We start from the raw sequence: 23,158 nt of genomic DNA, 5'->3' as shown, positions 1-23,158 counted from the left end.
GGGCGTTCTCATAGGCCCTGAATACACCACAGTCATTCCTACCGTGGAGGTTTCTATCAAGCCAGTTTCTCCACCAGGAGCCCCCTCCACTTCCTCTTTTCTATTTCAATCCTTCTCATCCTTCCAGGCTCATCCCTATCAGGGGGTCCCCATCCACCACTTCAGGCCACAGGGGGCTCTTCCTCCTCAGGACTCCTGCTGCCCTTCTAGACTACACATCCATTAGGCACCACATCTATTCTACTTCATACATCTTCTCCCTTCAGATAGCCATCCTCTCTAACTAATCTGGGAGCTTTTAGGGCAAGGCTTCTGTCTTCTTCTCTCTCTCCCCTCAGCCATCTATCTGAGGAGGATGAGTCTCTCCATCCTCCATCCATCCTCCCACCACCTCCACCACCACCACCCTAATCAAGCCTAATCAAGCCACCACCACCTCTAGCTTGGACAATCACAGTAGCCTCCTACCTCGTCTCCCTTCTTCTACTCTCCACAAAGCACCATGTTAAATCTTATTACATGCAAGTCGGATTGTGTCACACTGCTTTACTCAGATCCTCCAATGGCATCCCATCTCTCTCAAGGGGAAAAGAACCAAGTCCTTATATCAGCTTACAGGACCCTGTGGAATTGGATACTATACGTCTTGGCTCACTTTGTACCATTCTTCCTCCCGAGCTCCACCCCAGCCACACTGGCTGACTTATTCCTCGCACGTGGCCAGCACAGTCCTGCCAAGGACATCGCTTGCCCTCTGCCTGGAGCTCTGTTCGGCAGTACATCTGCATGGCTTACCCCCTCACCAACTTCAAGTCATTGCTCAAATGTGAGCTGGCCAGTGAGACCTTCCTTGAGGACACACTCTACTTTAAATGGCAAACTCTAGAACTGATTCAGTTTTCAGAATTTGTGTTTCTCATCACTTGTCTTTTCCCAGCTCGAGCACAAACTTCATGTGGGCAGGGGCCTCCATGTATGTTTCCTTTGCAGCCGCACCCTCAGCATCGAGAGCAGTGTCTGCCCAGAAGTGTGCACGAACACGAACATTGAGTGACTGTGGTACCCGTACACTAGGAAACACACGGGCTCAGAACCCGTAACTGGGGAACAATGCTATGAGCTCCTCCCCTCTTTCACCCCACACAGCTCCCAGCAATGGGGCCTAGGGGAGTGCAGGTGCTATAAGGGTGGTGATGGTCATGCTTGGTCTCCCCAGTACCCCTCTATCTCCCATAACATTGAACACATGAGGTGTGGCCAGACCAAAGTCATTCAGCCTGTCCTGACCTTGAGAAACTCCCACTTAGCCTGCCCAGACTCCCATCTCCCATCTAATGCACAGGACATCTGACTGGCCTTCTGAGATCACAGCTCCTATGCACACGAGGCAGCATTTAGTCTGTGCCAGAGTGATTAGATAGATAGATAGATAGATAGATAGATGATAATGATAAATAGATTCACTCAATTCCCACAACAAACCTATGAGACAGTGACTCCTAGTACTGTTAGTATCCCTGTTTTTTAGAGAAGCAATGTGCTGTCATTGGCGGAGCCAGGTTGGGATGCTGCCTTGGGAGTATGGGCTGCAGGCCACCACCACGTACCCCTCCACACAGTCTCATCCCATCACTCCCCTCTTAGACTCTCAATGACTTCCCAACAGGATATGATGCAAACCTCCCACCCGTTTTACTATCTGGATGGTGCCTCCGTCTCTGCTTCTCTTGGGCCACTTGTCACACCACTCACATCCTAGCCATGGGCAACTTCTCTCCACGTCTCAAATGCTCTCTGATCTCTTTCCCTTTAGGCCTTCCACATGCTGTGCTGTTACCCTTCTGCCTTGCTAACCTGCCTCGATTTTTCTGAGCCTAACGTAGGCCACTTTGTTCAAGTCAGGGTTGGGGGGTCCCCTTGGTGTCCTCAGGACACTCCATACTTCCTGCATGGATCACACTGGGTGAGCATCGTCTGCTCCAATGTCCACGTGATGTGGGTGTTCCAGGCATGAAGGGATGAATGATGGAGTGAACGGCAATCCAACAGGGAGTTACTGGACATCAGTCACAAAACAAAAAAGCACGATAGGAGCCCTAGGAAGGGAGTGAGGGATTCTGGGGAAGGACCTGGGAAGGACCTGGGAAGGATCCCAGTGGTGTGGCTCCCTAGCCAGGCCCAGGATAAGGGGAGTCTAGTGCAGGTGTTCTCAACAGTGTCTCTTCATTCTGTGCCATGAACTCCCTCCTTCTCAATCCCTTCACACACTCTCTCTGCACCCCCCCGCCCAGCTGGGATCTCTGTCAGCCTTCCCCCATCACCCTGATGCTTACCTACCACCCGGAAGATCATGGAGGTGGAGCTGATGCCTCGAACATTGGTGGCCACGCAGGTGTAGTTGCCAGCATCTTGGAAGCCTACGTGATCGAGCTCGAGGGTCAGGACTTTTTGGTACTGGTTACCTTGGAAGTCAGATTGTTGAGGGATTGTGAGCTGTAGCCAGAAAGAATGAAAATGGGATACCAATATTGTTTAGGGATTAGAAAACCCTGCGTTCAAATCATCAACCCTTAAAGATTACCATCTGCCTTTCCTTGGGCAAAAGACTGAACTCTGAGCCTTGGTGTCTTCATCTGCAAAATGGGACTAATACTAGCCCATACTCCTAGGGTTGTAGGGAAGAACAATGAGCTATTGCTTGTAAATGTGGGTAGGATTGTGCCTGACACACAGTAGGCACAGTGGGACAGCAAGGGGCTCTTCGAAGCAGCCCAGTGCCGTTCTCCTTTGGAGATGCTCTCTGCTTCCCTCTCTCCAATCTTTTTGAAATGGCCTTTATATTCCTGGGCTTTGAGGTGGCCTAGGAACCCCTCACTAAGTCAGAAGTGAACTGACCTCTGGCTCTTGTCTACAGACTGGGGCAAACAAAGGTCATGGGTCAAGGTGGTAGAGTATCACCTCCTTCCCCCCACAAGATTCAGTGGCGTGAGCCTGAGTCCTGGTTCTGAATCAGCCATTGACGGGCAGTGAGATCTTAGGGCCTGGGCCGTGCCCTCAGTCCAGAGAGCCAGCTCGTAGGAGGACTGGGGCTCCATCCTGCAGGGCCTGGTGTGCTGGGACGATGGGCACACCTAATCCCACTGTCACCCCAGGGACTGACCTTGGTGTCTTCGTGTTGCAGGAAGACGTCAAAGTTAACATCAACATTGCTGGCCGAGCACTCGATGTTGGCGGCCTCTCCCTGAATCCGTACCAGCTCTGCAGGCTTCAGCGTCAAGGTCGGGGGCCCTGGGATGACTGAGGCCAGGGAAAGCGACCCATAAACACCCAGGCCTGAGCTGTCACTCTGCTCCCTGCCACAGGGAGAAACTTGCTGAGGCCCCCACCCCACTCCTATCACAAAACCCAGGAGGCAGCCTTGGAGGCCTCAGACAGTAGGTCCTGTTTTTTAAACGGACTCTGAGAAGCCTACTCCCCTGCATCGCCAACCTCTCCCCAGTCTCACCCTGGTCTCTGCTCTGGGTGCCTGCAACAGCCACCTGGAAGGCCCCCACTTCTCTTCTGACCCCTGCACAACACAGATTGCTTGCAGCAGCCCAAGGAGCTCTTAAGAATGTGGACTGGATCACATGCAACTCCTGGGCTGGGATCTGGTGGCTTCCCATCACTCATGGGATGCTAGCCCAGGCCCGTTACTGACCATCCAAGTGCCTGCTACCTCTCGCTCACCGCTCTGCAGCCGCACCGGCCTCCTGGCCACACAGACTGCACACTTGCCCACCCTCCTGGAGTGCTTTTTCCTTCCACATTGTGAGTGGGTGGTTGCTCTCATCCTCTAGATCTTTCATTCTGAGAAGCCTTCTGTGACCAGTCAGCTGAATGAGCTTCCCCATCCCACACACACCTAGCTTTCTCCAGCTTGGTTTCTTGTTGATCACCGTCAGCATGTTATTTGCTCTCTCTAGTCTGTCTCCCCTACCCCTGGTGGACAGCAGTATCCCCGGTGGCTAGCGCGGTGCCTGAGACAGAGTAGACACTGAATTCAAGTTCAATGAATTGAGTGGGAAACCCAGATCTGAGGATGTGGGACAGCTTCAGGCTCTCCTCCCGTTCCTGGAACAGTCAGAACCTGTTCCCACCTCATGCCTTTGTACCTGCTGTTTCCTCTGCTGAAGCAGAGCTTTGCACGGCCACCTGCTTCCCATCATTCACAGTTCAGCTCCAATAAAATGTCACTCTCTCAGAGCGCCTCCCCTCCCCACTCTCTCCTATCCCCTTGTGGAATGATTTGCATAGTGTGTCTCATGAGCTGAGATTATCTTTGGGCTGCCTCTGGGCCCAACACTTTGCTTGTCTTGCCCCAAAGGGCCCCTTATAGATGACCATGATGCAATTAGAAGGAAGAAGTGAAAGAAGAGGGACACCCCATTACTCCCCATCAGGCCCAAGCCCTGCCACGGCTCGCAAGTCACCGACTCTCTGTCCCTGCCCTCCACGGTGGCCTGTCCCTCCCAGCCCCACACACCTTTCTGCACTTTAAGCCAGATGCCCATCGACGTTACCGTCCTGCCGCCTACTCGAGCGCTGCATTGGTAGCCCTGGGTCTCGGTGAACTGGGCCTTGTGGATGGTGAAGCCATACCAGGGCGAGAAGGAATAGTTGGTTTGGCGCAAGACAGGCCGGCCACGCACCCGCATCAGCGAGACGCCTGCCTCCAACGCTGGGTCGGTAAGCAGGCAGGGCAGCAGCGCATCCTGCCCCTCCAACACCGTCACTTCCTGGGTCAGCACCTTCCAAGGCCGAACAGGGTCTGGGGTAGAGCGGATATGGGGTTACAACTGTCTCCCTCTACCAGGCCAAGTGGTCTCTGAACACTGGTGACAGGGAGGCTCAGAGAAGCTGATCGTTTGCCAGAGGTCACACAACACCTGAGAAGCTCAGCCGATGCTTCAGAGTGGGGGCGCTGGAACCAGGTTCAGCCCTACTCCTTGGTGCTGTGTGACCTTGGGCAAATGACTCAACTCATCTGAGCCTCTGGGAAATGAGCATAGTCATGGAACCTACCTCCAGGGTTATTATGAGGACTACATGAAATTGGAAGCACTGCCACTGGTCTTTGTCAATGGCAGGCGCTCAATAAATGTAGAGCTGGCTTGTTATGGTTATTAATATTAGGGCTCAGCCCTCCTGCCCGTTCCTGGCGGGGCCTGTTGGGCCAGGCCTCTTGGGAGTGGGCTCAGAGTCCTCACCTTTGACATAGATGTGGATGGTGGCACTGCCCCCCAGGGGGCTTCCAGGCTCAGTGCAGCGATAGGTCCCGGTGTTCAGGAAGGTGGCATTATTCGTGCTCAGGATGCTGCTGGGGGAATCAGGGTCCAGGTTCCAGTGTGGGGAGATGGGGCCTTCCCATTCCACGCTGCCGTTGCCCACACATCGCAGGGTCACTGCTGTGCCTGGCTCCACGACCAGCTCTGGGCCTCTGGGTTCTATCACTGGGACTCCTCGAACTGGTGGGGCAAAGAGGGGATAGAGGTGAGCCCTGAGGAGGCACTCCCTGATCTGCTGACCCTAGCCTCTGAGATGGGTGGTGCCCTGGCAGGGGAAGTATGGGGCTGGGGTTCAGCTGTGACTTGGGGTCACCTTGAGCAGTCCTGTCCCCTTTGTCATTTGCTTGGGCCCTCCTCCCCGCCACCCTCCCTTCCCCGCACCTCAAATCTACTCAGGTGAGGGACTGATGTCCAGCAGGCCCCTCCTCTGAGAAACAGAGACCTGGGAGCTTTCTCAGCTCCCAGTCAGCTGCTGTCCCACGGAGTCTCCCCCAGCCTCAGCCTTCCCAGCTGTGATGCAACTTTCTCCCTAGGGGCGGACCCCTTTAGCCTCATGTATAAAATGTGCTGTATCCCTCGTGCGAGACCCAGGACCTGGCTCAGAGCAGGGGGCGCAAACAAGCAACAGAAAAAACAAATAAGTGGAATGTTCATAGCAAAGTCCTCCAACATAATTTGTATGGGGAAGAAGAGAAAGGCCATAGGATCTTGGCACAGCAGATTTAGAAGGGTTCCAGGAGACTTGTGTCATGCCCACCCCCACCATTGGACATCTGCTCTGCAGCACCATGGGACGGTTCAGAGGCTCTGTGTCTCACTTGCCCCACCTATAAAATGGGAGCAATAATTATATGCATTTCTTGGGATGCCAGGAGGTTTAAGTGCATGGAGAAAGCCTTTGGAACCTCACCTATCTCCAAATAAATAGTAAGAGTTGGTCATCACTCTAGCCAAGTATACCAGCACTGCTGTGTTTACTAGGAAGCCAATCTCTTTTAAGGAAAATTTTCTTGAAGGAGAAAAGAGAACTTGAAACCCGTATCAGGCCCTCCGGGAAGAAGGCCCGTTGCCTCTGCAGTGTCAGCATTTTTCCAGGCCTAAAATAGGGGTAAAGGAGGGAAGTGAGAGCTGATTCAAGGCCTTGGAGGGGTGGCCAGGCACCCTTGAGCCTGTGTGGGCGGAAGCACATTGCTGGCATCCAGCCTGGCCCCCAGTTTCCGCTCAGCCTGCAGCCCTTGTCCCAGGGATGTTCTCACTTCTGTTTCCTGGCCCTCCTGGCTACTGTCCCCTCTCCAGTGGAGAGACCCCCAGGAGATGGAGTGCCACCTGCTGCACATTGGAACATGCTGGGCTGTAGGGCCTGGCTCTGCCACTGACCACCTGGGTGTCTCTAATGAATCCAACCCCTCTACTCCGGTGACAGGGCCATGGACACTGCTGCCCCCCGAGTATCGGCTGAATTCAGGGTTCTCCGCTCTCCTGCACAAAAGTTCTCTGGGTGGGTATTTCCACCCCATCCCCACCGTGGACTCCAGAATTGGGAAGATCTCCTCTGTCGAAGTATTTCAGGATGGCTTCATTAAATGTTTTGACTTTATATCCATCTAGAGGTGAGTTGCCTCACTGCCTGAGCTTCTGAGCAGCATAAAAAAATGGAGTGAACTGGTGAATACTGCCACAGCCAACACGGGGGTTGTATCCCTCCTGGGCCACATGACCACCAGGCAGAGGAGCAAGCGCCATTTCTGGGAGCCTGTGCTCCCCCATTATAGCTGCAGCTATGCAGGGCCCCAGCTGGGGTTTTACTGCAGGGAAGAGCTTGGATGGTAGGGTCACACCCCCATGGGCTGAAACTTGGTTCTTCCTTGTGCTGGGTAGCTTGCTTAACCTCTCTGACTTTTAGGCTATTCTTCCATCCAATGGGAACAGTGTGTTTCCACCTCTGAGGTCTTGGGAGAATTCAATGAAACTATAGCAGTCCCAGGCTCGTTCAACTGCTCTTGTCCTGGGCTACAGTTTCAGTTATGACATTTCTAACCCCCCGTTCTGATCCTGACACTTTAACGCCTAAAGTTTTTAACTTGTTTTAAAAAAATTTTTTTAAAGTAGATTCCATGCCAGCCATGAAGTCCAACATGGGGCTTGAACTCACAACCCCGAGATCACAACCCCTTAATCTAGGGGGTTGTGAGTTCAAGCCCTGAGCAGAGATCAAGAGTTGGACACTTAACGGACTTTGCCCAGGTGTCCCTAAAATTTTTAACTTTTATTTATTTATTTATTTTTAATTGTATTTATTTGTTCATGAGAGACATAGAGAGAGAGAGAGGCAGAGACACAGGCAGAGGGAGAAGCAGGCTCCATGCAGGGAGCCTGACGCAGGACTCGATCCCGGGTCTCCAGGATCATGCCCTGGGCCAAAGGGAGGCGCTTAACCGCTGAGCTACCCAGGAGTCCCAATTTTTAACTTTTAAAGGTCACAGCCTGTGACTGTACCATCCGCTGTCTTGAATTCTGTAATTCTCGTTGTGTTCCTCTTCTGCACCCGCCTGGTCTCAGTGGCGCCTTCTCCTTCCCCTCCCCTGCCCTGTCCCTCTAGCCCCTGTCTCGGTCTCCTGGAAATGTGGTCAGAGAAATGTGTCCTGTTTTGTCCTGTCCTGTTGTCCCGGATATTCATGCAGGGCCAGGCTGACACCCTCAACTTCTGCCCTTCACTTCCCCCTGCTGGTTTGGCTGGCGGGAAAGGAAAGCCTGCTCAGGCTCATCCTCCTTGGGGTGGGGGCTGGGGCCTTGGTGGACACTGATCAAGGTCCTCTTCTGTCTTGTTTCCCATCTCGGCTTCCAGGATGTGCCTCGACCTCCACACCTCTCCCTCAACACCTCCCCCACACTGCACACCAAGGCCTAGGACATCGCGGTCTCCTCAGCGCAGGATCTTAGTGAGCCTCTCCTCATCACTAGGGTGTTCAGAGCCCCGCCCTTGACTCCCTCACAGCAACCCCTGCACCCCCACTCACTCACCTCTCACTCATAAGTCTCCTGGGCTGAAAGCTGAGACTCCTGGCCTGCTGCCTTCCATTTTTTCTTTTTCTGGGTCTAGATACTGAACAACCCTTCCACCCCCCAGTAGTGAGAATCTGGACAGGAAGATAGGACAAGGAAGTGAAATAAAACCCAAGGGGCTTTCTGGAGAGAGGGGAATCGTTTCCATCTTAATTGGGATGCCGTGTCCACAAGCATATGCATTTGTCAAACCCCATCAGGCTGTATACTTAAGAATGTGCATTCTCTTGTATGTAAACTACATCTCAGTAACAAAGAACAGACGCTCAGGCCCAGAGAGCCTGGGCCACCAAAAGACCCTCGGTGGGCTATCTCCTCATGGGGACCAGCTGCACCTACTCCTCAGGTCCTGCTATGGGGAGGCCAGAGCTGAGTCTGCCTTCCCAACCCCACACCATCACCATCCTGTCCCAAGGTCCCTCCAAACAAGCATGTGATAAAACAGAACTGTAGCTACAAGCCAAGCCGCCAGCCCCTCACCTCCAGTTGGGCACCCACCTGGGATGAGAGTTTCTGCATCAATGCTGCTGCTACCAGAAGGTAGGAGGTGGGACAGGGTCTGTCACAGAGCTACCTGTCCTGAGGCCAGGCAGCCTGTGTCTGGGAACGTGCTGGCCAGGGCCACCTGCACTGTCCTCTCCACAGGCCCTACTCGAGTCCTCCTCTAGTAGCCTCCCAAATTTGCCTCACCTGAGCCCTGGACCAGAGAGGCTAACCTCTTATTTCCGAACTTCCCAGCCCCTTATCCAAGCCTCCCCAGAGTAACCCCTGCCTCTTCGGCCCTTTCCAAGTCAGGTCCTGCCTACTTTGTGGCTCACAGGCTGGCAGAGCTGGAGGGCCATTCGGAGCTCTCTAGGGCCTCCCAATGAGCTGTAGGTCTGGATCAGCAGCATTGGCATTTCCTAGGAGCTTGTAAGAAATGCAGAATCTCGTACCTGGGACCTACTGACCTACTGAGTGAGAAAGTGTAACAACATCCCCAGGTAATCTGTGCAGAGCTGAGTTTGAAAAGCATTCTTTCGCCTAGCTCACCACTGCCCCCCAACAACCTGCCATTGAATAGATGGGCACACAGAAGCCCTGGGGCATCAGGGGCTTGTTCAGGACACACAGTGAGTCAACATCTGAGCTGGGACAGATTTGCAACCCTGGCTGGGCTGGTCCCACCCCACTCACACTTTCTTTTTCCCTCCATTGCCTCTCGAAAGCAGATACCCACAAACCTGCAGTCCAGGCTAAGGAGATGGAGGCATATAGTGGGGACACTCAGGGAGAGGCAGGAGTTTACGAGGTCCTTACACAGGGGCTTTCTCTGTCACTCATCTCCGCCCCCCAACCCGAAGAGTTCCCGATTTTGCTCTTACCATGCCAAGCTGTGGCCACCAGCAGAACCAGTGGAGCCCCTAGGCCCATGGCCTCAGTGGGGAGGCGGCAGGTTGATGCGGGGCTGAGGGATAGACAAGGCACTGGGGTCTCAGCTGCTAGCTCCGCAGGGACCAGGGCTGCTGGACACACACTCCTCTCTGCTGTACTGGCTGTTTCTCTTGTTTTCCTCTTCCTCCTCCTTGGGCTGATCCTCTTCTTCCCCTTTTAGCAAGGCAAGGCAACCACAGAGTTTGGAAATCTTGGGTCTTCAGAAGAAAACAAAGCCATGACCCCCAGGGGGAGGAGTTGGAGTCTGGGACAGGGCCAGCCTGTGCTTGGGGGAGCTAGCTAAGTTTAGGGCCCTTCTGAAGTTGCCTCCAAAGGATCCTAGGAGAAGAGACACACTGAAGGTCAAGTAGTCAGTCAGTAACACAAGTAGGGGGTCTTTAGAGTGACCAGACAGTTCTGGTTTAGTCAAAAGGAAAGTTAGTTTGGTCTGAGACAGCCTGATGTAGAAGAAGCTTCTATTTCCAGGACACTCCCCAGCTAAGCCCTTCACATTCACTGTTTCCTCCAGTTCCCATAGATCCTTTATATGTTGGGTACCATTGCCATTACCATTTTGCAAATGGAAAACCTGAGGCTCTGAGAGATCAGACACCTTGAACTTGCCCATAATTACACGGCTACTGAATGGCAAGGTGGGATTTAGATCTAGACAGCCTGATTGTAGAACTCTTGTTACATCACCTATTATTTGTTTGTTATTTTTACAAAGAGTCTAATTGTGCAGCTATATTTCTTCAGAAAAATAGCATTCCTCTGCCACTTCCTTTCCTGAAGTCAATTGCTTTTATCCCTTTCAATGGATTCCCTTAGTATTTTCCTTCGTATTTCTAAATAACATGGTTATGAAGTTACTTCTTGAAACTAAAAAAATTCCAACATAAAAAAATTCCAATGATTAGTCTTTCCATGTACTTAAGTATATGCAATATATTTTATATATACCTTTTTTTCAGAAAGGTGTTTTGAGGAGCACTTGGGTGGTCAGTTGAGTGCCTGCCTTCAGTTTAGGTCATGATCCCAGAGTCCTGGAATCGAGTCGAGTCCCACATTGGGCTCCCTGCTCAGCAGGGATTCTACTTCTCCCTCTCCCTCTGCTTCTCCCCCTGCTTGTGCTCGCTCTCTTTCTGTCAGATAAATGAATAAAATCTTTAAAAAAAAAGAAAGTGTTTTTAACATCGAGTAACCATGAATACCAACCAAAACTGACTCAAGAAGAAATAGAAAATCTGAATAGATTTATAACTAGTACAGAGGTTAAATCAGTAAACAAAAATGTCCCAACAAAGAAAAACCCACAACCAGATGGCTTCACTGATCAATTCTACAAAATACTCAAATAATTCACCCCAATTCTTCTCAAACTCATTCAAAAAATAGAAGAGAAAGGAACCCTTCTTAACTCATTCTATGAAAGCAGCATTATCTTGATACTAAAGCTAGACAAAGACATCACAAGAAAATAAAACTACAGACAAATGTCCTTGATGAACATAGATGCAAACATATTCAGCAAAATACTAGCAAAAAACACCTTAAAAGCTGTTTATATCTAAAAGTTTATATCTATAGTTAACTGATTTTCAACAAAGGTGCCCAGACCATTAATGTGGAAAGAAACAGCACATTACAGTGATTGTACACCATGACCAAGTGGGATTTATCCTAGAAATGAGAAGATGGTTCAACATATGAAAGCCAATCTAACATATTACATTGCTAGAGTGAAAAAAAACCCCACATGATCATCCCAAGTGATGCAGAGAAAACCTTTGCCAAAATTTATGATTTAAAAAAAGAAACCAACAAACTAGGAATATAAGGCAACATCTTTAACATGATTAAAACCGTAGATAAAAAACTCACAGTTAACCCAAGGTGAAAGATTGAAAGTTTCTCCCCTTAAATCAGGAACAAACAAGGACATCACTTTCACTGCTTCTGTTCAACACTGTACTGGTAGTTCTAGGCAGAGCAATCACAAAGAAAAATAAGTACCCAAATTCAAAAGGAAGAAGTAAAATGATCTCTCTTCACAGATGACATAATCCTATGTATAGAAAAATCCTAAAGAATGTATGGTAAAAAAAACAAAAACAAAAACAAAAACAAAAAACCTATTAGAGCTAATAAATTCAACCAGGTTGAAAGGTACAAGATCAACACACAAAATCCAATTTTATTTCTATACAATTACCATGAGCAATCCAAAAAAGGAGGTTTAAAAAATTATTTTATTTGCAATAACACCAAAATGAATAAAAATAATTGGGAATAACTTTAACCAAAAAAGTTGCAAGACATATACCCTGAAAACCACAAAACACTGCTGAAAGAAGTTAAGAAGACCAAGTAAATGGAAAGACATCTCATGTTCATAGACTGTAATATTTAATATCATAGAGATAGCAGTAACTCCCCAAGGTGATCTGCAGATTCAATGCAGTCCCTTATTAAAAGTCCACTGGCCATTTTCTCAGAAATGGAAAAGCTGATTCTCAAATCCACATGGAGTTTGAAGAGACTCCACGTAGACAATACAATCTTTAAAAAGAACAAAGTTGGAAAAGTCACACTTCCTAGCTTTAGAACTTAGTATAAAGCTACAGATATAAAAACAGTGTGGTATTGGCATAAGGAAAGGCATATTAGATCAACAGAAGAAAATTGAAAGTCCCAAAAGAAAACTTTATATCTATAGTTAACTGATTTTCAACAAAGGTGCCCAGACCATTAATGTGGAAAGAAAACTCTGCAACAAATGATGTTAAAACAACTGGATGTCCACGTACAAAAGAAAGAAGTTAGACCCTTCACACCATATATAAAAAATATAAAGGATCAAAGACTTAAATACAAAAGCTAAAACTGAAAAACTCTTAGAAGAAAACATAAGGGTAAATATTCATGATCTGGGTGTGGAAATCTCTTAGATATGTTACCTGAAGTGCAAGCAACAAAAGAGTCAATAAGTTGAACTCCATCAAAATGAAACATTTTAGTGCATCAAAGGACAATATCAAGGGAATAAAAAGACAATATACAGAACGGGAGAAAACATTTGCAAATCACATATATGATAAGGATTAGTCTCCATAATATATGTATCTCTTCTAACTCATGAATCAAAAGGTCAACAATTCAATTAAAAGTGAGCAAAAAAGTTGAGTAGATATTTCTCCAGAAAAGATGTATAGGGGATCCCTGGGTGGCTCAGCGGTTTAGCGCCACCTTCAGCCCAGGGCGTGATCCTGGAGACCCGAGATCGAGTCCCACATTAGGCTTCCTGCATGGAGCCTGCTTCTCCCTCTGCCTGTGTCTCTGCCCCTCTCTCCTTCTGTGTCTCTCATGAATAAGTAAATAAAATCTTAAAAAAAAAAAAGATGTATAAATGACCAAAAAGCACGAAAAGATGCTCAACATTATTAGTCATCAGGGAAATGGAAATCAAAACCACAATGAGATACTGCCTCATACCAACTAGGTTGTCCATAACTTTAAAATCAGAAAATAACAAGTGCATGATGGGGAGAAAATTGAACCCTTGTGCATTGCTGGTGAGAACATAAAATGATGTAGCTGCTGTGGTAATCAGTTTGATAGTTCCTCAAAAAGTTAAACACAGGAGCGCCTGGGTGGCTCAGTCAGTTGAGTGGCCCACTCTTGATTTTGGCTCAGGTCATGATTTCAGGGTTCTGGGATCAAGCCTTGTGCTCACTGGGAGTCTGCTTAAGGATTATCTCTCTCTCTCTCCCTCTGGCGCTTCCCCAGCTCATGCATGCTCTCTTTCTCTCTCAAATAAGTAAATCTTAATAAAAAAGAAGAAGAAGAAGAAGAAGAAGAAGAAGAAGAAGAAGAAGAAGAAGAAGAAGAAGAAAGAAAAGTTAAACAGAATTACTATATGACCCAGCAATTCCACTCCTAGGTATATCCAAAAGAATTAAAAACAGAGACTCAAGCAAATACCTTAGCACAAATGTTTAATGCAGCACCATTTACAATAAGTGAAAGGTGGAAACAACTGATGAATGGATAGACAAAAACATTTCATCTCCATACAATGGAATGTTATTCAGTCATAAAGAGAATTAGGGACACCTGGTTGGTTCTGTCAGAAGAACATGCAACTCTTGATACCAGGGTCGTGAGTTTGAGTCACATGTTGGGTGTAGAGATTACTAAAAAACAAAATAAATAATACAAAAAAAAAAGAAAGAATAAAGTGCTGATAAATGTCACAACATGAATGTACTTCAAAAACATTATGCCAAGTGAAGGTAGTCAGGTGCAAAACTCACATATTGTATGACTACATTTGTATGAAACATCCAGAATACATACATAAGTCCACAGAGACAGAAAGCTGACTGGTGGTTGCCAGGAGGAGGTTGGGGGGGGGGGGATGAGGAGTGACTGCTCCATGGGGACAATGTTCCCTTTTGGGGTGATAAGAATGAACTAGACATTCGGACGCCTGGGTGGCTCAGCGGTTGAGCATCTGCCTTTGACTCAGGGCGTGACCCCAGAGTCCGGGCATGAAGTCCCGCATGGGGTTCCCTGCAGGGAGCCTGCTTCTCCCTCTGCCTATGTCTCTGCCTCTCTTTCTGTGTCTCTCATGAATAAATAAATAAAACCTTTAATTTAAAAAAAAAAAACAGCAAACTCCAGCTATTTGCTTTCTACAAGAACCCCACTTTATTTATTTATTTTTAAAGAGACACAGAAAGAGAGAGTGCTGGCGTGCTGCATTGATATCAAACAAAGTAGACTTCTGAACAAGGAATACATCTAAGGATAATGAAGGACATTACAGAATGACAAAGGAGTCAGTTATCCAAGATGACGTAACAATTCTAAATATTTATGCACCTCAATTAGAGCAGAGCTTCAAACTATAGCAGACAAGACCAATAGAACTAAACAAATAGACAAATCTCTGGCAACACTTCTCTCTCAATAATAAATAGTACAGGTAGAGAGAAAACAGTAAGGATATAGACCTGAACAAAACTATAAACCAACTCGACCTAATTGATATTTATAGAATAATCCACTTAATGGTAGCAGAATACACATTCTTTTTTAGGGCACATGGGAAATCACCAAAATTACTATATTCTGGCTCACAAAAAATAAAAATAAAAAACACCGATAACTAAATTTTACAAATTATTTCAGCCCCACAACAGAATTGAACTTGAATTCATTAACAGAAAGATCTCTGGGAAATCACAAATATTTGAAAATTGAATAACACACTTATAAACAACTCATGAGCCAATGAGGAAATCACAAAGGAAATCAGAAAATATTTTAAACTGAAAGAAAAAAATAATCAATGATCTGAACTTCTATCTTAAGCAACTAGAAAAAGAACAAATTAAACCCAAAGCAACTATAAGGAAGAAGCTAAAGATACTACCAGAAATCAACGATATCCAGAACAAAAATGTTGGAGAAAAACCAGTAAAACTCTTGAAAAAAATCAATAAAATATCCAAGAAAAAACAAACAAACAAGAAAGACACAAATTACTGATATCATGAATGAAAGTGTGGATAATACTACCAGCCCTATGGACACTAAAAGGCTGGTAAGAAAATACTACAAACAACCCTAGTCCCATAAATTCCTTAGATTAGAGAAAATGGACTACTCCTTTGAAAGACACAATGTGCCAATCTCACGTGAATGGTCCTATATTTATATAAAACCTTCTAACAATAACAACAGACCCCTAGAAAACAAAACAAAACAAAATTCCAGGCCCAGATATTTTTGCTGGCAAACTCTACAAAACAAGGAAGAGATAATACCAACTTTACACAAATTTTTCCACAATGTAGCAGAGAGAACACTTTCCAACCATTGTGTTATGCCAGCACTGCCCTGATAGCACAACTCTACAAAGACACAAGGAAATAAAACTACAGGCCAATATCACTGATGAACACAGAGGCAAAAAATCCTCAGAAATATTAGCAAACTAAGTCCAACAATACATTTTTAAAAATCACTCACCACGATCAAGTGGAATTTATTCCAGGGATGCAGGATGGTTAAAGTGTTTGCAAATCAATCAAGGTCCTACATCTCATTAACGGGAGAAAATATAAAAGCCATATGATCATCTCAACAGAATGCAGAAAGGCATTTGACAAAATATAACATCCATTCATGATAAAAACTCTCAACAAAGTAGGTTTAGAAGGAACATACTTCAACGTAATAAAGGCCGTATATGAAAAACCACAGCTAACATCATACTCAATAGGGAGAGCTTTTCTCCTAAGATCAGGAACAAGACAAGGATATCCACTCTCATTACTTTTATTCAACATAGTACTGGAAGTCCTAGCCACAGCAGTTAGATAAGAAAAAGAAATAAGATACATCCAGATTGGCAAGGAAGAAGTAAAACCTTCACTATTTGCAGATAGCATGATATAATATATAGAAAACCCTGAAGACTCTACCAAAAAATTACTAGGACTGATAAATGAATTAAGCAAAGTCACAGGATACAAAATTAATGTACAGAAATTTGTTGCATTTCTATACACTAACAATGAAGTAGCAGAAGCAAAACAATCCCACTTATAATTGCACCAAAAAATGATACAATACCTAGGAATAAAATCAAACAAGGAGGTGAAAGACCTGTACTCCAAAAACTATAAAACACTGATGAAATAAATTGAGGATGACACAAATGAAAAGGCATTTTATGCTCATTGATTGGAAGAACCAATATTATTAAAATTTCCATACTGCCCAAAGCAATCCACAGATTTAACACAATCTCTATCAGAATACCAACAACATTTTTTTGTAGAACTAGGATAAACAACACTAAAATGTGTATGGAATGTGTATGGACCCTGAATAGCCAAGGCAATCTTGAGAAAGAAGAACAAAGCTTGAGGTTTCTGGAGTACTCAGATTTCAGGAATACTAGAAAGCTGTAATTATCAAAACAGTATGGTACTGGCACAAAAACAGACACATAGAACAACGAACAGAATAGAGAGCCAAGAAATAAGCCCATACTTGTATGGTCAGTAAACCGATGACAAAGGAGACAAGAATATGCAACGGGGAAAAGACAGTCTCTTCAACAAATGGTGTTGGCAGAACTGGACAGCTACATGCAGAGGAATGAAACTGGACCCCTGTCTCACCCCATACCCCAAAATAAACTCCAAATGGATTAAAGACCTAAACGTAAGGCCTGAAACCATAAAAATCCTAGAAGAAAACACAGGCAGTAATTTCTTTGACATTGGCCGTAGAAACGCTTTTCTAGATATAGCTCCTCAGGCAAGGGAAACAAAAGCAAAACTAAACTATTTGGATCACACCAAAATAAAAAGCTTTTGTGCAACAAAGTAAACCATCAACAAAACGAAAAGGCAACCTACTGCATGGGAGAAGATCTTCGCAAATGATCCATCCGATGAGGGGTGATGGAACTATATCTTACTTGTGGTAGTGATAACATGACTATATACCTTTGTCAAAAGTAGCACCATAGGGGTGTCCTCAGGCCAAAGAGCATGCACCTCTTGAGCTCCAGGTGTTGAGTCCGAGACCTAAGCTGGGTGCAGAGATTACACAAAACAAAACAGAAGCAGCACTATAGACTACTATAAAGAACTGTAGATTAATAGGGCGAGTTTTCCTCTGTATTATTTAACTCTTAACAAAGAAAACGAGAACTAAAAGCATAGGGCTAGGAATAGCCAAGACAGTTCTAAAGAAGATGAAAGAAATGGAAGGTCTTGTTCTACTAGATATGAAGAAATACTGTGATAAAGTGTGGTTGAGTTTGCTCTTGACCCACAGGCAGACAAATGGTACAGAATAAAGATCCTAGAAACAGATCTCTACATGCAGGCATTTGATAAATGATGGACGTGGCACTGCAAGGTTGCAGGGTGGGGAAGGACATTGGACGGATCATTGGCTATCTACACGTTTTTTAAAGTGTATTTCTTCTAGATCTCCTTTGTCCATGTTTCTATTTGCTTTTGTCTTTTGCTGATTTGTTGGGACTATTTGTATTCTGCATTATGTCTATCAACCCTACCATCACATATGTTGAGGTATTTTCCACTAGTCTACCGTTTTAACTCTCTTTGTTGATGTCTTTAGGTACACAGAAGTTTTTACTCTATATGTAGTCAAATCTGTTGGGCTTTTCATTTCTGGCTTCTGGGTTTCATGTCGGTCGAAGGCAGGGCGAGCCATTTATTGTTTACCAGGCACTTTCATTTCCACGTTCTCATACAGGCCTGAGCCACAGGCACGAAGCGAAGTGCACACTATCTCCACCGTAAAGATAAGAAAACAGGAAGGTCAAAGAGGGTAAGTGACTTATCTCAGGTCAGGGCTACTTTGGGGAAAACTCAGAGCCAGTTTGGGATTCTCAGCTTAAGCCAAGGTCACCACTCCCTGCTTCTGGAGGCATTGGGCCAATACCATTCCCCTCCCTGTCCCCTGGCAGGTCACCCGCGTGCCTCCTGATGTTGGAAAGCTGTAGCCCATGCTTCCCTACCAAGGAACAGACTGCCTCTCTGGGGCACCTCTTGTCGCTTCTGCTTCTGCCTTCTGGACCCCCAAACAACTGTGTTCCTTGCCTCTCGATAAGCCTCCCGTGATGTGGAGGCAGCCCTGTGTTCCCTGAAGACACCACATCTCTGGGTTGGGCACTCTGATCCCTTAATAGTCCTCCTCCGACCTGGTCTCCAAAAGCATCTGGTCATCTTCACTTTCATCAGATCTTTAACATACGTGAGGTCATCAATGTGACATTAACTTTTTCAAGTCCAACACATTTAGAGGGAGCTCCTTCATGTGGTGACAGAGGTCCAAAGGGGTGCAGATGTCATAAGGGGAAAGAGGACCGATCATCTGGGAGGCCTTTAGAGTGGGCCGTGGAGGGGTACTCCAGGCAGAGAGGTTATTTAGTAGAAGGACTAATGTAGGGGCAGAGAGGGTGAGAAATCCAGGCCAGCCAGAGGGAGGGAGCAGAGGTGGAGGTAGGAAGCAAAGAGTCCCTGACAACCCGGCCTGGAGCTCCGACTTTACCCTGTAGGCCATGGACTTTTAATGGGAGCCTCCAAGGTAGTCTGGGGACTCCAGCCTCAGACTCATAGAAGTACCTGTTAAAATGCAAAATCTAAGGCCATCCCAGGCCTGCTGAATTAGGGGTGCACAGGAAACACGCTCCCTACGGGACTCCGATGCTCACTCATGGTGGTGGCCGCTGCTCTCAAGAGCCCACAGATAGCCTCAAGGAAACCTGAGAACCCCTAACATATCAGTAAAGTTTGCATCTGAGCCCAGGATCGGATGCCCAGCTTCCATGCCATTCTCACAAAGTCCCTGACCCAGTCTGGCAGAGACCACTCCCAGGTGGAAGTTGTTGAGGTAGAGAAGGGGCGCGGCTGGCCTGGGGGTCGGAGGCCACGGTGGGTGGCCCTGAGGGGTGGCTTAGGCCACCTCAGCAGAACCTGTCTCTGTCCCCAGATCAGAAGAAGCTGCTCCCTCTGTCATTTCTGTCCACCCAGCAAACCCCTATCGCTCCTCCCACCCCCTACCTTCAGGAGGCCTTCCTAGCCCTGACAGACTGGTAAGTGTCCTTATGCATCCCAGGCCATTCCGGTACTTTCCTCACTTAGCAGATGAGGTTTAGCAAAGGTTTATCAGGTGCTTACTATGCATCAGCAGCACACCACGTGCTCTTTGAAGTTTTCTCATTGAATCCTCAACCCTAGAGGCAGGTATTGTTATTATTCCAAAGCTCAGGGAAGTTAAGTCACTTTCCCAAGATCACACAGCTAGTGAAGGTATTTCTGCCTCCTGAGCCTATGGTGTCCGTGACCATTCTGATCCACTGACTTTAGATATTTGAAGAATGAATGAGTCCCTGGATAAAGGCTGTGTTCTGAAACTCCAAGCAGGAAAGTACTCTCCCCTCCTGTGAACATGGTCTCTGGAGGCCTAACATGCTCTGATTGTCATTTATGTGGCAGGCACCACATCAGGCTCTTTGCATATTTATCTCATTTCATCCGCTCAGCCATGAGCCTGGTTCTAGTAATTATTCCCATTTTGCAGATGAGGAAACTTAGGCTCAGGGAGGTTAGGTCACTTGCCCGAGGTCCCAGAGCCAGCAGGTGACACAGCTGGGGTTGGAACGAGGCAGCCTGGCTGCAGAGCCTGTGCCAGTGACCACCACACTCACTGCACAGAGTGCTGCTGAGTCCTCCCCAGCAGCAAGCCTGCTGACCACCAGCGGCCATGGGATGGAGGTGGCCTGCAGTCCAGTGGGGTGATGCCCAGCAGAAGCCTCAATGATGCAGCCGGGAGGCTGATGAGCAGGAATTCTGGATTGACATCACTCCTTCCTGCAGCAGAGGAACTTTAGAAAGGGTTTGCATGTCAGCCCGAGGATTAGGAAATCCCAGAGTAACTGTGTGAGCCTTGTCATGCTTCTGCACATACTAAGAGCCTGAAATTCATCTCCCTGCCTGGCTCCTGGCTCTTGGCACCTCCAGACCTCATGGCAAGGACAACTTGGCCCCCACCGTGCAGATTTCTCAACCCCAGCCCCAACCCATGCCTTCGAATCTGGTAAGTTCCCCCATCTCAGAGCGGAGGAGCCTGAGCCAGGAGCCAGGGACCAGGAGAGCTGGCTACTGGTCCTGCTTTGACCCCAGGCCAGAGAGGTCCCACTGGCCCTCCCTCCAGGCTGGAGGATCAGGTAGGCGCTAGCAGCTGGTGTAGGATACCATGGGACCCTATTTCAGCCCAGTAGTGCAGCTCACATCCCTACTCAAGCAGGGCCTCTGGGAGCCCTGTGATCTCCTCCCTGCTGGTCTCTCCTCTCTCAGTCCGCCCTCTCCCTGCACTGCATGCTGGGTTTTCAGCTGCTGATCTCACTTGGCTCCTTCTTGCTGTGGATGTGCCCTGCCTCTGTCTGGTCTGAGCTCGGCCTGTCTCACCCTCTCCCTGGCCCCTGAGTTCACAGCACCCAGCACAAGTGCTGTTCCAAGGGGGTTGCTGACTGACTCCACCCCCAAAGCAAGCTCCTTGGTGGGGCCCACGTGTCTCCTCATCATTTCCTGTTCACCCAGCGCTGGGCCCACGTCTGGCAGAAGACAGTGGAGGGAATTCTGGGCTCTCAGAAGCCACTACACTGGGTACTTCATGCATCTGGCTCTGCTCTTTGCCTGGGAAGGAGAAGGCTCAGGGCTCTTCCTGCCTGCAGGGCCCTGCTCGTCTCAGTGGGAGGTAACATGAGCACTAAGCAGCCGCAGGATCTGTGCTGCCATGTCCATCATCCAAATGGGGGCCTTTGAGACCAAGAGGGTTGCTATGCATAATTTCACCAACACAGGGGCATGAGGAGGGATCATTCTCCATCACCCTGCTTGTTGGGCACTCCCCTTGTGTCAGTCTCTGCACAGACCAGCTCATCTTATCCTCACCACCACATCTGGAGACAGCTATAATTATCCCACTTCACAGATGCGGAAAGACAGGCTCAGAGGTGGCAAGCGACCTGCCCAGGGCCATATAGCTAGTAAGTAGCAGAACTGCATTTGAATCCAAGAACTTGGCTCCAGAACCCATCTGCTTAACCATCTGCCTTCAGCAATGGCAGGGGCTCTCAGAAAGGCAAGGCTAGAGGGGAATGACCTGAGCCTTAGAGCCAGAGAGACCAGGAATGCTCCACTCCTAGCTGTGTGACCCCAGCCAGGTCCCTGGCCTCCCTAGGCCTCAGTTTCCTCACTGGTGAAGTGCGGGAGGGATCATTGACTTAGATCCGGTGAGACAATAACACAGGCTAGTGTACGCCCCAAATATTTACCTAGCATTTATTCTGTCCTGGCCCTGGGAACACAGTGGTGAACATGGCTGTCATCATCCCCTGTCCCTGCTCTGGAGCTCACAGCCTGGTGGCAGAGCCAGGAGAGGAACCAGGAACTCAGGGGGTGGTAGGACTTCCTGGGAACACTGAAGAGGGGAGTCAAAAGGAGTCTGCCTAAGCTGACCAGGAGTTGGAGGGAGGTGCAGGGGAGAGTAGGGAATATCCCAGAAAAGAGAGATAGCATGGAACAGACCAAGAGATAAAGACATTCAGAGACTGAGGCTGTCAAAGGGCTGGGAAGAAAAACCACTTCCCACTGAGTGATCAGGAAGGCTTCTTGGAGGAGATTGCTTTGATCTGGGCCCATTTGCCCTTAGCCATAGTGGGCTGGGCACCCTCAGTGGCAAGGACTACACCGATAAAAGTACACAGGTCACACTTCTGCAACAGCAGAAGAAACAGTCAACAAAATGAAAAATCAACCTACTAAATGAGAAAAAAAGATCTGCAAACCATCTACCTGATAAGAGGTTGACAACCAAAATATATTAAGGAACTCATATAACTCAACAGCAAAAAACAAAAACAACAATAAACCAAAGAATCTGAGTTAAAAATGGGTGGAAGTGGAGCACCCAGCTGGTTCAGTCAGTGGAACTCAGAGTTGGAAGTTGGGATCAGAGTTGGGATCAGAGCTGGCTCTTGATCTCAGAGTTGGGAGCTCGGGCCCCACACTGAGTATAGAGATTACTTAAAAGTGAAATCTTTAAAAAAAAAAAAAGGGTGCCTAGACATTTTCTAAAGAACACATTTAAATGGCCAACAGGTACATGAAAAGATGCTCAACGTCACTCATCATCAGGGAAATGCAAATGAAAATCACATGAGATGTCACCTCACACCTGTCAGGATGGCTAGTATTCCAAAGACAAGAGGTAGCAAGTGTGGGCAAGCCTGAGGAGAAAAGAAGGCTGTTATGCACAGTTGGAGGGTTGGAAAGCTTGTGGTCCATAGGGGGGTAGACAGTCCTTGGAGGGTCAATGACGGGGGGAGACGTTGGAACCAGGTCGAGGATGGCCTTGAAGACCACTCTAGGGTGCCTAGATTTTGTTTGTTGGGCCATGGGGAGCCATTGAAGATGTCTGAGTGAAAGAGAGTCAAGATCATGGTATGCTTCAGGATCATCAATAACAAAGAAGAGAAACTCTCAGGCATGGAAGCTTCCACCTTGTGCCTTCAGAAGGGGAACAAGCACCCTTGAGAATTCAGTGATTTTCCAGAAGCTGTTACTTCCCCTGTTTATGACTTTTCTAGTTCCTTGCAGTGATTACCATGAAACCCCAAACCAGAAAGAGACTATGGAACTGCCCCCACGCCTATGAAGAGAAGAACCCTAAGGGGGTGTAAGGAGCTATTGGAGAGGGCAAGCATGGTACCACCCAGGGCCCAGAGAGAAGGG

The 23,158-nt window shown here is 47.5% G+C and overlaps 1 protein-coding gene across 1 annotated transcript in view; it reads right to left on the bottom strand.

Moving 5' to 3' along the window:
- The window catches only part of CSF1R (colony stimulating factor 1 receptor), a 29,986-nt gene extending 19,993 nt beyond the window's left edge, over positions 1–9,993 (bottom strand). The window contains exons 1-5 of the mRNA XM_025434403.2: positions 9,755–9,993; positions 5,250–5,507; positions 4,526–4,810; positions 3,161–3,297; positions 2,334–2,493 (exon numbers count right to left, since the gene is read on the bottom strand). Of these exons, the coding sequence (XP_025290188.1) occupies positions 2,334–2,493; positions 3,161–3,297; positions 4,526–4,810; positions 5,250–5,507; positions 9,755–9,803 (889 nt within the window). The 5' untranslated portion in view covers positions 9,804–9,993. The remainder of the gene's footprint in view (positions 1–2,333; positions 2,494–3,160; positions 3,298–4,525; positions 4,811–5,249; positions 5,508–9,754) is intronic.
- Positions 9,994–23,158: the final 13,165 nt, after the last annotated feature.

This window comes from Canis lupus, chromosome 4 (assembly GCF_003254725.2).
Source record: "Canis lupus dingo isolate Sandy chromosome 4, ASM325472v2, whole genome shotgun sequence".
In the NCBI taxonomy this organism is placed as follows: Eukaryota; Metazoa; Chordata; class Mammalia; order Carnivora; family Canidae; genus Canis; species Canis lupus.
Note: the sequence above shows the minus strand (reverse complement) of the source record. Positions and strands in the feature narration are given on the sequence as shown.